Source organism: Coffea arabica, chromosome 10e, assembly GCF_036785885.1.
Source record: "Coffea arabica cultivar ET-39 chromosome 10e, Coffea Arabica ET-39 HiFi, whole genome shotgun sequence".
NCBI classification, from domain to species: domain Eukaryota; kingdom Viridiplantae; phylum Streptophyta; class Magnoliopsida; order Gentianales; family Rubiaceae; genus Coffea; species Coffea arabica.
The window spans coordinates 42198078-42216522 of NC_092328.1; the positions used below are offsets into that span (position 1 = coordinate 42198078).

General features: G+C 36.2%; 1 protein-coding gene across 1 annotated transcript; it reads left to right on the top strand.

Annotated features, from left to right (window-relative positions):
• The first annotated feature begins 4283 nt into the window (after positions 1-4283).
• LOC113710840 (receptor-like protein 49) lies at positions 4284-8054 on the top strand. Its single transcript, XM_027233888.2, has one exon. It carries the CDS (start codon positions 4547-4549, stop codon positions 7961-7963), a length of 3417 nt encoding a protein of 1138 aa, XP_027089689.1. The 5' UTR covers positions 4284-4546; the 3' UTR covers positions 7964-8054.
• Positions 8055-18445: the final 10391 nt, after the last annotated feature.

Genomic DNA, 18445 nt, shown 5'->3' on the forward strand with positions numbered 1-18445 from the left:
GGAATACAGTGGGGGTTCCATCAGGTGGCTGGAATGCCATTCGCTTCTTTACAGACAATCCAGGTACCTAGCAAGAAAAACAAGATGCACCTCTTACCAGAAAGAAATATATTCAACTTTAGACCAGATCAATGGATTTTCAAGTACTGAAAAAAACACATTGATATGTGGTCATACTGCTGTTTCTCTGTTGAGCTAACATACTTGTACTGATTGTTTACCATGACAAACAGGAGTATGGTTTATGCACTGCCACTTTGATGTGCACAAGAGTTGGGGTTTGCGAATGGCATCATGGATTTGTACCTGCTGTTAATTAATTTAAGTTTCTGAAACAAGTATTGCTGAAGCCTTAAACATGTCTCTTATCAACTATACAGGGTGGACTGGGAACATCTCTATGTCATCTCATCTCTTCATCTCTAGGTCCTATTTCATTGGAGATGAACTATCTTCTCATGCAAAAAACAAAATTTGAAACTCTTATTAGTATTGCAGTTGAAGCTGTTCCAGAAATTCGAACATTTTCTCACTCTGGTTTACGGAGTTTTGCATTAGAGTGACAATACTAACACTGATTAAATACTCTTGTCTCTGCAGGAAGAGAATTGCAAGGAAAAAAGTATTGAAATACTATTATCTGCTCAAAGAACATCAACAACGTTTATTAGCATAGGGACCCGTGAAAAATAAAGCATACAATTCAGCCAGAGAACAACTAGGACTCTATAGGAGGCTCCCCGTGCATATGAAATTTTAGTCTTGCCCAATTATTGCCCTCTAATGATAAATTTTCTATGAAAAAATACATTATTGCAATTGTAAAAGATTTCAAACTATAAAAAGTTGCATTTACAATTTGTGACACTAGAAACTTTGACCTTTGTTCATAGTCAAGGAATTCAGAATAAATAGGTGAAGTAATAAAATCAGTCTTGCAGAATCTTATTGTAACATGAATATGAACTTTCTTGGTTTCGATGAATACATATTTTAACTCGACCAAAAGCAAAAACTTTCTTCTCCTAAAGAAAATTTTACACCGCTAACCCTTCCTAGTCATATATTACAGCAGTAATTGTGCTATAGGATGATGTCCCCGAATAGGTAGATGATTACTTTTTCAATTCATGGAAACGGGAAAAAATAAATTGTCATCATCACTAACAAGGAGGATAAAGCAATACAAATAAAATAAATTTGGATGGCAATTTCAATAGAGGAGAAATATTTAGAACTTTTTTTTTTTTTTTTAATTTTCCCGCCCCTCCCACAACTTTCCCAGCACTAATTGTCAGGCACAGAATTTGAACACTAAATCTGAAAAAGACTATAGAATCCTCTTCTGGCCATCATAGTAGTTGAAGTGTTGAGAACTTAACAAGTGGTATAAAAGTTATTCATTTTGATTTTTTTTTTGGGGTGTTCTAAGGGGAGGGACTATTTGATAGGAAAAGAGGGGGAGTAATTTGCGCCAGAAGCATCACTTTCAATTATACTTTCAAGCCTCATCTAATCTAACTCATAGCCAGCTGAGGAGGACCGCTTGACTCTTTAGTCAGAATGGTGGTGCTACATACTATCTTTTTTTTTTTTTTTGGGTGCAGGTACGACCTCGTCTATTCTTGTATTTAAAAAAAATATTGCTGATCCAACCTTGTCATTATAGTAAAAATACCACATAAACTAGAACTAATTCAAAGTACTAGTTGAAACATTTGTCAGTTGTGTCCAGTTTGGGGCCACTTTTAATTAAGGTGGTAGATATAAGAATCATCATATTTGTAACTCTCACCTACACAATGATTACTAGTTTAGTAATTACTAATACTTCTTATGCCTAAAAGACAAACAAACTAATTGATATTTGAGTCGAGTTCCGTTCGATATGAGTTCAACCAAACTTGAATAGTAATTTATATTTGATAAATGGTCAAGTTTTGTTTGAGTTTGGTTCGTTTAGTATACTAAATGAAATGTATATGTAAAAATATTCAAGTTACTCGAGTTTGACTTGAATTTGTTTTGACATAAGCTCGTTAAAACTTAGTTCGAAAAGCTAACAAGTCAAGTTTTAATAAATTTCAAAAGTTGTCAAACTAATTAAACAAGTTTGAAAACTAGAATGTTTGGTTTATTTAAACTCATTTACATCCTTATCGCTACTAATAGTTTTATTAGGCCACGGTGACCCACATCACGTCTAATGACTGTTTGTTTCATTGTTGAGAGAACTATTTCTGCCATTTTGATTTGAAAGATGTTAATTAACCATCACTGAGAGGAGTTCATTAGTGTTCATGAATTATGTGAAGAAGATTGCGATCGACTAAAACGTCATGCTAATGGATCTCTCACTCTCCCCTCCCTAATAACCCCAAATTTCTGAGCATACAGAACGGCACTTACTATAAACTTTTTACCATACTGGATCAAATTTTCCTATTCCATTTATAGGCAGTTTTCATAGAACTTTTAAGCAATTAATATTACCATTTTGTATAGGAGTAGTTGGCCATCAAGAGAGTTTTGAGGCTCTATTTGGGTGTAGGTCAAGGGATCAAATCCCTCCTGCATTCTTAAAAATTCAGAATTTTCTTAAAAAATTTTGCCAGTAAGGCGTAGGCACCCGTCTAGACTAATGGTGGTTTGGTTCCCTCCGAATTCCCCATTGACTTGTTTAAGTCGCTCCCTCCCCCTAGTATAAAGTAGAAGTAGGTGTGGCATAGAATTTATCGTGTACAAAAAAAAATGTTACCATTTTGTTCTTTATCATTTATCTTTAACAGTATAAACATTTACTGAAGCAGAAAGGAGGAACTTGTAATTTCATTCTAACTGTGACTCTGGTATACGTCAAACTTGTGCTGTTCTTGCCTGGAGAGACAAAAAACCGATGCCATTTTATTTAGCTTTCGAATTTGGAAAAGGATTCTGATTATTGTGTCAAGTGAAACCACATGATTTGGGATTTTCTAGTCGATGAGCAGTGAAAAGTGCAAACCCTTGGCCTTGGTTTTAATGTGTTATAGGTCCTTTTTGGTTAAGGCTTTCGGATTGGAGGTAAGAGCAATTAATAGTTCAAGGAATTAATGTTGAAAATGAAAATTTTTGACAAATTAAAAGCTTATAAGATTTAGAATCTCCTCTTGAAATTAAAAAAAAAAAAAAAAAACTTAAGTTAACTTTTTTTCACTTTTTTTATAAACTCTCCTAACTCTCCTCACATCCTCCCCATCTCAATTGCTAGGATTTGAACCCTGAGTCGAGTAGTGGGAATTTGACTCCTAGATTTAAGTTAACTTCTTGTGTACATAGAAAAATAAAATAGAACTTTTTGAATTAGTCTATTTCATGTTGATTTACTTATATGACTTTTAATATGTGTACAAGTAATTATCAATAATTTGCACTAATATGTTGTGTTTACGATCTAAGTTTTGATAGTCTTTTGGTATTAAAAGCTATTTCAGCCTTTCAATCCGATTTTAATTTGAGTATCTACTGAAGTAAATTCCCAAAAAAGGGGATATTTTAAAATCATTTCCCAAAAGTCGGTGTTTTTTAAACTTCTTTTCAAAGGGTGAATGAGTTATTTTCTCAAAAGTTACATAGGATGCGTTTTTTTTTATTTGTCTGCGCATTTTTTTTTTCTTAAAAAATGCATTCACTCAATGCGTTGTTTAAAAGACGCATTCAGAATTCTCACTATTTGGAAACTTCTTTTGAAAATTACCACCATTTGAGAATTACTCCTATCGACTAACTACAAATGTCTTTGGTATATTACCAAACGAAAAAAATGTCTTTAGCATCGTCACTGGACAGACATTCAGACAAGTCGAAGCAGGAGGAGTTGGGTAGCGGTCGATGATCTGCCGCTGCGTAACGGACAATTCAACGCAGAGGAGCCAACCCCACATATAAAATTCTACCATTACTTGCCTCAATAATAAATTCAGTTAAATTGAAAGTCGTTGTTTAGGTGGCCTTTCATATTGGAGTTAGCTCCAAAGTCATCAAACAAAATAGAAAGGAGGCCCACCTTTTTTTTTTTTTTAACCCGACATGAAACGCGTGGAACGACCTTAATATGTGTAAATTCATAGACTCGTTAATATTAATTGGTTCAATTGTTAAGAATGGATCATTTATTTGATAGAAGATTGACGTGAAATTACACTGATGAGTGACTTATAAAATTTTTTATAAATAATTATATTTTAAACTGTGGTGATAGAAATCGAATCTATCATAAAAAGTCTCCTAGACTCAGAATCAAAACAAAACAGGCATCCCACAGTATACTTTGACGACTCTCTCACGGAAGAAACCCAACAGTTAATCCTCGGTTACTAACTTCTTATGAATCACTTGTCTCCACTTTCTTTTTCCCTTTCCTACCACTCAGCCGCAGTCCAGCCAAACCAAGAAAAAATGCAGTTTCTGGTATGGAACCAGGAGGCTGATATGTCAGGTTGATGGGTTATAATCTCTTTCCCTGTCCCCTTCTCAAGCTTATGGGTTTCTCAAACAACTGCATCCAATGAGGATTCATCTCTTTCCTTGGCTTTTCTTCACAGCCTTACTCCAAATTTTATCAGTCAGACATGTTGTCTTGGCCTCTGGTCAATGTCTTGAAGATCAGAGGTCCCTGTTGTTGGAATTCAAGAACAGCCCCACGTTCAACTCCACGAGTTCAACCAAACTGGTGCGCTGGACCAACAGCAACGACTGCTGCCTTTGGGAAGGGGTAGGTTGTGATAGCTTGGGCCATGTGATCTGGCTGGAGCTTGAGAACCAAACAATTTCTGGTCCACTAGAGAGTTCGAGTAGTCTGTTCAATCTTCAGTTTCTTGAGAGATTGAATTTGGCTGTCAACAGGTTCAGCTCTGCTATTCCCACTGAATTATCTAAACTTACAAAACTGACGTACCTGAACTTGTCTGATGCTGGTTTTGTTGGGCAAATTCCGGGGGATTTGGCTAGTATGAGCACGCTGGTTACTCTTGATCTCTCAACCCGTTTTCCTGGATTTCAGCCACTGGAAATGGAGAATCCTAATCTACAAACGCTTATTCAGAACCTCACAGAGCTCCGAGAACTTTACCTGGATGGTGTCAAAATTTCAGCTCAGGGGGGTGAGTGGGGCAATGCTTTATCATCTTTACTAAATTTAAGAGAAATCAGCTTGTCCAACTGTCATCTTTCTGGTCCTATCAGCTCATCCCTTTCAGAGCTCCATTCACTCTCTGTCATCAACCTTAACGACAACAACCTCTCCACTGCAGTTCCAGAATTCTTTGCAAATTTCGCAAATTTGACATCACTGAGTCTCAGCTCTTGTAATCTATTGGGAGAATTTCCTGAGAAGATACTCCAGTTGCCAATGTTGCAGAATATAGATTTGTCAAACAATAACTTCATTAGAGGCACTTTGCCACCATTTCCCGAGAATGGATCTTTCAAGACAATAGCCATTAGTTATACAAATTTTTTGGGTTCATTGCCAGATTCCATTGGTTTCCTTGGAGCTTTGTCAAGGATAGATCTGTCACATTGCAATTTCACGGGACCTATTCCATCAACAATGGCAAATCTCACAGGACTGGTTTATGTGGATTTCTCAGTCAACAAGTTCAACGGTTCAATCCCGTCATTTGGGATGTCTAAGAACCTCATTTACCTGGACCTCTCTCATAATAATCTAACAGGCAACATTCCTTCCACTCGCTTTGAAGGCTTTGTACATCTTTCCTCGATTAACTTGGGATGTAATTCCTTAAGGGGAAAAATTCCACTATCTCTGTTTGCTCTTCCATCCTTGCAGAAACTCCAACTTCCCAATAATAGTTTCATAGGTCAAGTGGATGAATTTCCCAATGCATCTGCCTCTTTCTTAGATACACTTGATTTGAGTTGCAACCAACTCAATGGTTCAATTCCAAGGTCGATTTTTGAACTGAAAAGGCTCAATGTACTCTCACTTTCTTCCAACAGCTTTAGTGGCAGTCTGCAACTTCAAATCATAAACGGGCTCCAAAACCTCACAAGACTTGAGCTTTCTTACAACAAGTTATCAATTGATGCAAGCAGCGGCAATTCAACCACATCTGCCTTCCCTCAGCTTAGTGTATTGAAACTAGCTTCTTGCAAGTTGCAAAAGTTTCCAGAGCTAAGAAACCAGTCCAACATGATCCATCTAGACCTTTCAGACAACCAAATTGCTGGAGAAATACCTAGATGGATATGGGAAGTTGGTGACGGAACTCTTCAATATCTGAACCTTTCCTGCAATCGCCTAGTGGATCTCCCCATGAATGCCACTATGTGCAATCTGTCTGTGCTCGACTTACATTCTAACCAACTTCAAGGTGAGTTTCCAAAACCACCAAAAACAGCTATATATGTGGACTACTCAAGCAATAAGTTCAGGAATTCCATCCCACAAGATATTGGGAACTCTCTTCCTTTTGCTGTTTTCTTTTCTGTTTCAAATAATAGCCTTTCCGGAGTTATCCCTCAATCCATATGCAATGCAAGTTACCTCCAAGTTCTTGATTTGTCTAACAATGCTTTCAGAGGCAGCATACCAGACTGTCTGTTCTACAACATGGAGAATCTCTGGGTTCTGCATCTAGGGAGAAACAACCTCGGTGGCACCATTCCAGATAAATTTCCAATTAGTTGTGTCCTCAAAAGTTTAGACCTTAGTAAAAATCGTCTAACAAGACGGATTCCAAGATCCCTGGTCAACTGTACATCGTTGGAAGTTCTCAATATTGGCGGCAATGAAGTTGAAGATACTTTCCCCTGCATGTTAAAGAACTTATCTAGTTTGCGGGTACTAGTTCTGCGATCCAACAGGTTCTACGGATACCTTAGCTGTTCACTGGCCAATGACAGCTGGCAAAACCTTCAAATCATTGACATAGCTTTCAACAACTTCACTGGTGCTCTGTCCCCAAAATGCTTCTCTAATTGGAAAGGAATGATTAGCCATGGAGAAAATGGGCAATCAGATCAAGACCATCTGCATTTTCCTGTCTTGAGTCTTAGTAACCTATACTATCAGGATACTTTGATGGTAACATCCAAAGGGCTCGAGCTGGAGTTCGTGAAAATTCTAAAGGTCTTCACATCCATTGATTTCTCGAGGAATAGTTTCGAAGGAAGCATCCCAGAAACAATAGGAGAACTCAATGCACTTTATCTTCTCAACTTATCGCATAATGCTCTCACTGGTACAATCCCAAAATCAATTGGGAACTTGACACAGCTTGAATCACTAGACCTCTCAAAGAACCGGCTAAGTGGAATGATACCACCACAGCTTGCAAATTTGACATTCCTGTCATTCTTGAACCTATCCATTAATCAACTCCTTGGAAGTATCCCCCGGGGCAACCAGCTTGAAACGTTTACAGAAACTTCTTATGAGGGAAACAAAGGGCTGTGCGGCGCCCCTTTGAACATCAGCTGCAAAGGCAACAACGATGATGCTCAGGTGCCTTCCTCAGTAGATGCAAATTCAGTGGCCGAGACCGGAGTTGATTGGCAGTTCATATTCACCGGTCTGGGGTTTGGGGTAGGAGCAGCAGTTATCGTTGCAACCCTATTTGTCTGCAAGGAAGGGAGGGACTGGTCCGATAAGCATTTAGAAAGAATTGTGCTGCTGATTTTTCCAGGATACAGGTTCTCTTACACCAGGTATGATCAAGGAATGGTTGAGGCAGTGGAGAATTCGGAGGACGAGTTCCTGGACGACACAGAAGATTCTGAATTCGAGGTAGAACACGAGGCGTTTGGACGCAAGTATTGTGTATTCTGCAGCAAACTTGACGTTCACAGAACAAGAGCTGTGCACAATCCAAAATGCACCTGTCATACTTCAGCGCCTGTATATTTTACTTCTCCAACATCTTCTTCCTCTTTGTTAATTCTGTATCATCAACATTTTTGACATTTTTATTCTCTTTTCAATGTTATTGTACATAAGCCACAGAAAATTAAAAAATTCTGAACACTAATTAAATCCGGCAATTTGTCGTGCACTACTTTGTGTGTGTGTGTGTTTTTTTTTTTTGAGTAATTTTGTCAAACATTTTGGACTCATCGATATGTTTCTTCTCGTCATCGTGCTCAGAAAAGTAGGGAACATCAAGTAGTAATACTTCTAATTCAACATTTTTTATTATCCCAAGAAAACGTAAATTTTTTTTATGTCAATCGTCAACTCTTGCGTTACTTTTACTCGGTGACCAATTCACCTAAAGCGAGTTAATTTTTTCATTTCACACTCAAACTTCAAAAACTAGGCATTTGCATACGTTCGACACAAGTAAAAAGAACCAAAAAAGAGTAGGGAAAAGTAGGAGAGGCCGATGAAGACCTTAATGCCACTTTCTAAAAACAATAGGAGTATTATTGCTCCCTCCGTTGAGACTTGACCCTATTGATCGACTGGTCTAAGAAAACAAGTCAAATAATATTGCAGAGTACAAATTAATTTATTGGTTAAACAAAAGTTTGGAATCAGATATTGCATTTAGCAACTTATTGACAAGAGTTGCTGGAGCTAAATTTTGTGTTTGAAATCACTCGAGCATGTAAAATAGACTCACCCTCAAACATCGTTATATTCTCATAATTCTTCAATTATTACAAGGGTAGTATTCAGTGGTGGAGCCAGGATCCTAAATGTGGAACTATCACGTTTGATGGATATATCTGTTACACATATCATTGAATCTAATTTTGTGACTTTAATTTAGCAATAAGATCATTCCGCTTATTTGAGTTAGGAACATTAAAAAATTTAGAAAAAAATTTTAAAAAAGTATTTATTATTTGTCTTAAACACACATTTTCCAACATTTTTTTTATCTTATTTATTTCACATAAAAAAATTGCTATATAAAAGAAAATTTTTCAAATTACTTTCAATCCAAATGGATCAATCATTATATAATTTGAAGTAGATCCAAGAGTCTAACAAAAGATAATCATTATGATATCTTAATAGTTATGGAGGCAAGGCAACAATAAAAGATAAATGCACAAAATTTAGGGAAGAGCAAATATAATGTAATTTAAAAACTTCTCAAATTTTCAAAAACTATTTTATGATTTTACCAAAGCTGTGGGGGGCACAGTTGCCAACATCAACCAATGTTTAAAAACCAACCTGGACCAGTCGATTGACGATTCAGACAGGTTGAACTGTCGATCCGCTTACTTTCCGGTTTAGATTAGTTTCGAAAACTAGTTAGTATCATTATACTTTAAACCAGTTGAATTGCCTATTTCAACCACTAAACCGTTGAACCAGAACGATTTTGTGAGAATTGCTCAATTTAATATCCAACCTTAATTAAACTAACAATTTTAAATTTGGTCAACTATTCCCATTAATGACATTCCAAATTTAATTTTTTACCAATTATCCATGCATAATTATCTCCAATTAATTAGACAATAATAATTATTGTTTTATTCTACTCATTAATCACATATTAACTCTTATTTAATATTTATAACATATAATTAACTATATTAGTTTTGTTTCAAATCTTGAATGCATTTCATTTATTTGTTAATGCCTTTTAAGTCCTTTAATTTTTATTATATAAACTAGTACCCATATAATTTAGGAAACTTAAAAACATTTGAAATAATAAACGTTTAACTAATACAAGCTATTTTTGAGTCTAAAACAAATAATACTACTTAGAAGAATAGAATGAGAATTGAAGTGATTATATTTAACAATATGACTCAAGTTTCTACAAATATTTGTTTGTTTTTTAGATTTTAACATTTATTAATAAGATTTATGACATCATGAGTTAATAATGGCCAACTCAACGGTTGGATTGACTCGTGACTCATTTATTTTTCTGGGTCAATAAACGGTCTAAGTTTCGAAACCTTGCCATCAACAATACGTAGCTCCGCCACTGGTAGTATTATTGTCAAAGCACATTATATAGTGCTAGAGTATCTTTGCTCACTAAGACAAAAAAAAGACCTCCGAGCATGTGGAATGTGTAAATTTGATGAAGCAACGGATATCAGAAAAGGGACTGGTGCGTGTAATTACAATTGACACATATATAACGCTCTTACTGATAGTTACCGTAAGAAGGAAATGTTTGATGCTGCCTTTGACTTGTTGGAATGATGGCATAAAAATTGTAGCCTAATCCCGCTATATACAATGAACCGGTTTCTCAGGCCTAAAGGATGCACAACTTAATGGCATCACTTGATAACATGCTTGAATGAAAGTTGTCTCTAACTTTCATGGGAATTGATAGTGCTTTGCTTAGGTTGATGATTTGCTAACATATTTTGCCCCTCACCTTCCTCATATTCAAGATAAATGCTGCAGGGCCGATATTACTGCCATTATAATCTAATTAATTTTGTTCCATTTCGCTGATACACTATCAGGTAATCAGCTCTATTTGACCAAATGCTGAACTACATAAATTAATGATTTGAGGGTGGAACATGTTCATACGTTAGTGGCAAAATTTCCTTGCCTTCCCGGTAAGGGTCATTCTCAATAAATGTGACATGTCTCATTCTCAATAAATGTGATACGTGACGGGACTTGTAAAGTATCAACGTTAACTAAATTTCACAAATTTTTTGAAATTGCTGGTTTAATAAGAATAAATCTAATATACACTATCATGATTGAATGAATGATATATAAGCAAAATTTGAATTTAATAGCGTATACACTATCACCGTTAGACACATGACACATGTGTAAAATTTGAATTTTTTAGGTTTAAAAAGAATAAATCTAATATACACTATCATGGTTGAATGAATGATATATAAGCAAATTTTGAATTTAACAACGTATACACTATCACCGTTAGACACATGACACATGTGTAAAATTTGAATTTTTTAAATTCAAATTTTACATATGTCATTTATCCAACCGTGATAGTGTATATGCTATTAAATTCAAAATTCAAATTTTACACGTGTCATGTGTCTAACGGTGATAGTGTATATACTGATAGTGTATACAAGATTAATCCTTAAAAGTATTCAAACATCCTAAAAAAATAGAGAACATTGTAAGCAAAGACTCCCAAAAAAGGTACTAAAGCGCATTCAACTTCACTAACCTTCTTCCATTTTTACACCCTCAGCCTTATGAAACTACCATACAACCAAATCATCACCTTATACAATCAATTTACACGGGTTTTACAGTAGGACCAGAGGCATAGAGAAACTCAGCAGAACAAAGCATCAAGTTGGATTACGTTGCAGTGTTAAGCTCAACCTAACAGCACTGCCAATAACTACCCAAAGAACTAAAAGTTCATAAAAGACGCACGATAGAAATGTCAGCAATATTTGAGATTTTGGGGGTGAGTTCTTTAATGCGAAAACTCAGAGACACAAAAGCCACTGTTACAGATAAAAGCCAGTCAAACAATAGGCATTGATAAAGAGAGAAACTAGAAGAACGCAAATAGTAAGCAAGTGCAAAGTGAAAGTCAATCAAATATACTCATCTTAAAAATTGGTCTTCAATTTTGTTTTAGGAGTTGCTCCTATTTAATATTCACAGGAATTACATGAATATTTGATTTTTTGCAACTACTTGTTTAATCAAACTTTTGACATCTATTCCACACCCATACGTGTGACTATTGAAAATCCTTGATATGAAATCCAAAACTTAGGGAAGGCAAATAATAAAGATGTTCCTATGATTTACTCTCCAGTTTTTCTTTTTTTTTCTTTTTTTTTTAAATCCCAAAATTGGTCCAACATTGGTGGTCATAAAGTTTTCCTAATCTCAACATTACCAAGAACACCAGGCTTCAAAGCAGATTCATCAAGTTCACTATTCCCTCATTTTCATAGTCAACATTAGTTTGTTAATCAACATCAAGTTTGTTAATCAACATTACTTTACACAGAACACGTGGTTTGAAATTAAACTACTACAACTATTAACAACCAAGTCTTTAAGCCCAACATTGAATAAGTTATGCACGTAGCATGCTTAGCAAAGCAAACATGACATTCCAGGCTTTAATCAAACAATATCGATCCAAATCTACAAAAAGAAAAAGGCCCCAAGATGGAATTTCACTCACTTGAGCTATAAAAAGTTGTCCAGAAAGTGTAATAGCTGTCTGCAAAAAGACAAAAAATGATGAAGTCATTACCAACTAACTAAAACAGTTACAGCCAACCCACAGCCTCTTACTTTGAATTTCCAATCATTCACACTTGGTATCAATCCCTATCTCTCAACCTGTAGCAAACATACGAAACTTATTAGAGAATAAAAGAAAGTTTAATCAAGAGAAAAATGTATACATAGAATAAGAATGGAGAAGCCAGTGATTTTCAGAGAGAAAGAAAGAAATATAAAGACAGAAGGGAATTTTGAGACAGAAGCTTCGAGTAGGCGGGGGCTGAGCTATGGAAAATTTTTTGGATGGGAATTGATCAGTCTTCTCAGAATTGAGCCCTACCCCGCTGTTGCAGATAAAGGAATTTGAGGGAAGACCTCTGGTTTTTCCAACTCCCAGTATTTTACCCACCAGCAAAGAGGGGAAATTTGTTTTTGCACAGAAAGGGGGAGAAAATTTTATTTTTTTTTTTTACGGAAAGGATTGGGAAGAGATGGCTCTGAGGTCTTTCTGTCAATTTTTCTAAGGAACACTCTGACATGAGATATTCCAGCAACACCTCTCCCCATTCATCAGATTTGGCATCAACCAATCTAACAATTTACCATTCATCCAGTATCTTGCTCAAAATAATTATTTACTTTTTAACCACGAAGACGCACACATTAAAAAGCCTTGTTCCATTTTTTCCACTTGACCAGATGTTCAAAAAAAATTGAAGCACAAGACAAAAGAGACAAAAGAAAGAAACTTTTGACGGCTAAGAAACAGAGATTACACAAACAAACATGAAAAATGCTTTATTTCTCTAATTCTTAAAACCCCAAGGAACCATACGGAATGTCCTTTGTGAGGAGTTCAACAAACATTTGCACAGAAGAAAAGAGACGAAATGATTAAAAAGAAAAACCTGCCATTAGTTTCTGTTCATTCTTCTTCTATCACATAGCTGCCATTTAAACAAGAAGCGAGTTTTAGAATACCAAAAAAGAGGACAAAGACCTAAAAGGAAACTGTAAAATAAATAAAATTTAAAAAAAAACTACTAAAAAATAATCACTTAGTCAGTAAAATACTGTCAAAACCTCCATTAAAATCACAATCACTTCCACTCAATTTTCATCATCTTCTTCCACCTAAAAAATGAAAACCAAAAAAAAAAAAAAAAAGCCATCTCTCCAAGTCCAAATTAATCTAACAAAAAAATATCCTTAAAAGAGAAAGAAAAAAGAAGCATTACTAGTTTTCTAGTACTCAGGAACGAGTATATCAAAGTGAAAAAAATAAACCAAAGTTTTCTTGCTAATCTGGGAGTATAATAGAGAAAAAATCTAAGAGCATAACATACAAAGGACACAAGAAAGGGGAGAAAGTGATTTGTTGCTTTTAGCCAAGGAAAGATCAGCAAAAAAATGGCACAGAAATAGAAGGAATTTGTTAACAGGTATCTTGGGAGGAAAACATCTAGTCACATATTATGAGTGACCAACTAGTATTTATAGGAGTACAAACCTAACCGACTATTTACAAGAATACCCTTACTAATTTATTATCTATAAGAATACTAATATTCTCCCAACACTCCCCCTCAAGTTGGAGCATATATATCATAAGCACCCAACTTGTTACAAATGTATTTCACCCTAGAGCCCCCTAAACTCTTGGTAAATACATCAGCCAATTGATCTACAGACGGTACATGAGATGTCTTGATGACCCCGTCAAGCAATTTCTCTCGAATGAAATGACAATCAACTTCAATATGTTTTGTCCTTTCATGAAACACTGGATTAGACGCAATATGAACAGCCGCCTGATTATCACACACTAAATTCATAGGCTGTTTATGCTCAAACCCAAGTTCCAGTAACATGCTCTTCACCCAAACCAACTCACACACAGTGTGAGCCATAGCGCGATATTCAGATTCTGCACTTGATCTGGATACAACTGTTTGCTTCTTACTCTTCCACGACACTAAATTACCACCAACAAACACACAATATCCTGTAGTCGATCTTCGATCTGAGGCAGAACCAGCCCAATCTGCATCACTATATCCTTCAATATCAGTGTGTCCATGATTTTGATACAGCAACCCTTTTCCAGGAGCACTCTTAAGATACCTGAGAATCCGTATAACAGCATCCCAATGACTAGTACGAGGGGTATCAAGAAATTGACTCACAACACTCACTGCAAACGAAATGTCAGGTCTTGTTACAGTGAGATAATTTAATTTACCCACAAGTCTTCGATATTGCTTAGGATCATCAAGTAATGCACCTAGATCTCCTGCTAATTTCACATTGGGATCCATAGGAGTATCCACAGGTCGGCAACCTAACATCCCAACTTCACTCAACATATCGAGTACATATTTTCTTTGACATAAATAAACCCCATATTTAGACCGAGCTACCTCAATACCCAGAAAATACTGTAGATGACCTAAATCCTTTGTCTGAAAGTTTGCCTGCAGATTGGATTTAAGTTTCTGGATCCCCACAACATCATCACCTGTAATCACAATGTCATCCACATAAACAACTAATAAAATTTTACCAGCATTAGAATACCGATAAAATACAGAGTTATCTACTCCACATCTTGTCAGACCGAACTCCATGACAACACTACTAAACCGGCCAAACCAAGCCCTCGGAGACTGTTTCAATCCATATAAGGATTTTTTCAAACGACAAACCAACCGCGGATTCTCCCCCTGAACAACAAATCCAGGAGGTTGTTCCATATATACCTCTTCTTCCAAATCTCCATGCAGAAATGCATTTTTCACATCCAACTGATGCAATGGCCAATTATAAGTTGCTGCCAAAGAGATAAGAAGACGGACAGAGGTAATCTTTGCAACAGGAGAAAATGTTTCTAAGTAGTCTACTCCATACACCTGAGTAAATCCTCTAGCTACCAGCCGAGCCTTCAATCTATCAATAGAACCATTAGGCTGCACTTTTATAGTGTACACCCATTTACAACCAACAACAGGCTTACCTGAAGGACGAGGGACAAGATCCCAAGTACCATTTTGTTCCAAAGCAGACATCTCTTCTTGCATAGCTAATCTCCAACCAGGATGATTAAGAGCATAGGTAATAGACTTAGGAATGGAGATAGAATCAAGAGAAGCAACAAAAGAAGAATATGACATAGAGAGACGAGAATAAGAAACAAAATTAGAAATAGGATGGGAAGTACAATGTCTCTTACCTTTGCGTAAAGCAATAGGAAGATCTAACTCAGAGGAGGGCGTCATACCTGGATTTGAAGATTGAGAGTTAATTGGTGAAGTGCGTGGCATATCAGGAACTTTCTCAACCATGGAACGACGAGAGTAAACTTGAAGATGAGGACGAGATAATCGAGCTATGGAATCTGGTGGACTAGACAACTCAGGTAATAAAGGGGAAGGGATTGGTAAAACAGGAGAGGAAAAAGAGGGACACTGGTCTAATTCACAAGACATACTTTGCTTGATAAAATACGGAGTGGATTCAAAGAAAGTAACATCAGCACAAGTAAAAAATCGATTTAAAACTGGACTGTAACATCTATACCCTTTTTGCGCTCGTGCATATCCTAAGAAAATACACTTAATAGCACGAGAATCTAATTTATTCATCCCCGGAGCAAGCTGATGAACAAAGCACACACATCCAAAAATACGAGGAGGCAATTTAAACACAGGTTCATGAGGAAAAAGAATGGAGTGAGGTAATTGACCTCCAAGAATATTAGATGGCATGCGATTAATTAAATAACATGCAGTTAGAACTGCATCACTCCAAAATTGTTTGGGCACATTCATGTGCAATAACAGTGTTCGAGCAATTTCGATTAAATGCCCAATTTTTCTTTCAGCAACTCCATTCTGTTGTGGAGTGTGAGGACAAGAGGACTGATGAATAATACCAGACTTAGTCATAAAGGTATTAAAAGGAGTGGAAAAATATTCTTTCGCATTATCACTGCGAAGTATACGTACAGGCACACCAAATTGATTCTTTATTTCTGCAACAAATGCACAAAAAATGGAATATAATTCTGAACGATCTTTCATTAAATAAAGCCATGTAACTCTGGAAAAATCATCAACAAAGACTACAAAATATTTAAAACCTAACTTTGAAGTGACTCGACTAGGACCCCAAACATCAGAATGAACTAACAAAAAGGGTTCAGAAACTCGTTTATTGACTCTAGGAGCAAAAGAAACACGATGATGCTTTCCTAACTGACAAGACTCACATTCTAACGAAGATAATTGATTCAAAGTAGGAACCAACTTTTTCAAATTTTGTAAAGACGGATGACCTAAACGACAGTGAATTTCAAGAGGAGAAACAGTAGCAGGACATGCTATCGGACCATTGAAGTTGAGAAAATAAAGACCATTATGCTCATGCCCTCCACCAATCGTCCTCTTTGTCTTCAAATCCTGAATGACAACAGAATCAGGAGAAAAAGTAACTGTACACTGTAGAAATTTAGTGAGCTTACTAACAGACATTAGATTAAATGGCAAATTGGGTACGTAAAGAACAGAAGACAGCGGAAGTGATGGATTAATTTCTATAGTGCCTAGTCCTTTAACTTTAGTGGTAGATCCATCAGCTAAAGTAACATGAGGAAAGGGAGTAGACTCTTGAAAATTAGAAAAAATTTTAGAGGTACCTGACATATGATCAGTAGCCCCGGAGTCAATAATCCATGAGTCATTACCTTTTTGTGCTAAAGATGCAGAGGGAAGAGATGCGTGATTTGTAGCTTGGTACTGTAAGAATTTAACATAATCTTCCTCGGATATAGTAACAGTTTTCTGGGACCCATGTGCTGAAGAACTTGATTCAACTTGATCAGTGGTAACCCCATTAGCAAAACTTTCAACCATAGCGAATAGCACTTCAAACAAAACAGCAATCAAAATTCACGGTGAACAGTGCGCCGTGAACAGTGCGTCGTGAATAGTACCGCGTGAACAGTGCGCGATGAACAGCACGCGCGATGATGAACAGTGCGCGTGAACAGTGCGCGATGAACAGTATCGCGTCAAGACTTTTGCTAGATATTTAACCCTAACCCTAGGACTTTTGCTCTGATACCATGTTAACAGGTATCTTGGGAGGAAAACATCTAGTCACATATTATGAGTGACCAACTAGTATTTATAGGAGTACAAACCTAACCGACTATTTACAAGAATACCCTTACTAATTTATTATCTATAAGAATACTAATATTCTCCCAACAGAATTATTAACCATGATTACTTGAGGGAGGAGAGAGGGAAGAGGGAGATGAAGAAGAAGGGAAGAAAACAAAGAAGGGGATAACCACCCACTCCACCTCACAATTCCCCAATCAGCTCCGGCCACATAGGTGGACAACCAACATAAGGTGGCCTGGGGGTGGGGTGGTCTTCACTCTCATACTATATTGGATAATATGTGTGATTGGCTTATCATGACAAAGGATGTAAACAAACAAACAAACAAAAAACAGAAGGTATAGGAAGTACCTGGTTCAGAAGAATATTCAGTCTCTGAGAAAGCTAAATTCATAGTTGGAAAAAAACACAATGAGTTTGTTTGGATAAGAATTTATTTGGATGATTTATTTGATCCAGTTACTGTAGCACTTTTTTTGATGTGATATATGTGAGATAAAAAGGTGATTGGGAATTGTGTGTATGATGCAAGCAAAACAAAATCTGAAATTTTTATTCTAAACTCTTGTTGTCCAAACAAACTCAATGTTTTTAAGCAATATCTGCAATTCACAGCCAATGCACCAGTAAGTAACTAAAAACTTGCAATTGAATCAAAAGTTGTCGACCCCAATTTTGTCTCATCTGCATTAGTTTCAATTCAACTAGAAAAAAGGCCATATGGATCTGAGAAAATCAATAAAGCATCAAATGAAGCACCACAACATAAACAATCAAGTACAAGACAGGTTCAAAGAGCATGATGAATGACAAGAATTTGAAATTTATTCACAAGATTTAAGGAGAACAGAGAAACAAAAAGAAAAAAGCCCAAAATGTTAAGCATACCTAAAAGCCCAGCAGTCAGGAAACTTTTCTGAAGACTTGGAGTGGCGTATCTTAGCTGAAAGCCTGAAAACTTTGTATGACAAGATTTTCATTTCTTGCCTTATTTTGGCATAACAAAACTACAAATACACGAAACAAAGGTTAACATGATCAATCAATCTAAGAAAAAGCTGAAATGACAAAAAAA

Coding starts and splice junctions, on each gene's coding strand:
- LOC113710840 (XM_027233888.2), top strand. CDS start 4,547: ATGAGGATTCATCTCTTTCCTTGGCTTTTCTTCACAGCCTTACTCCAA.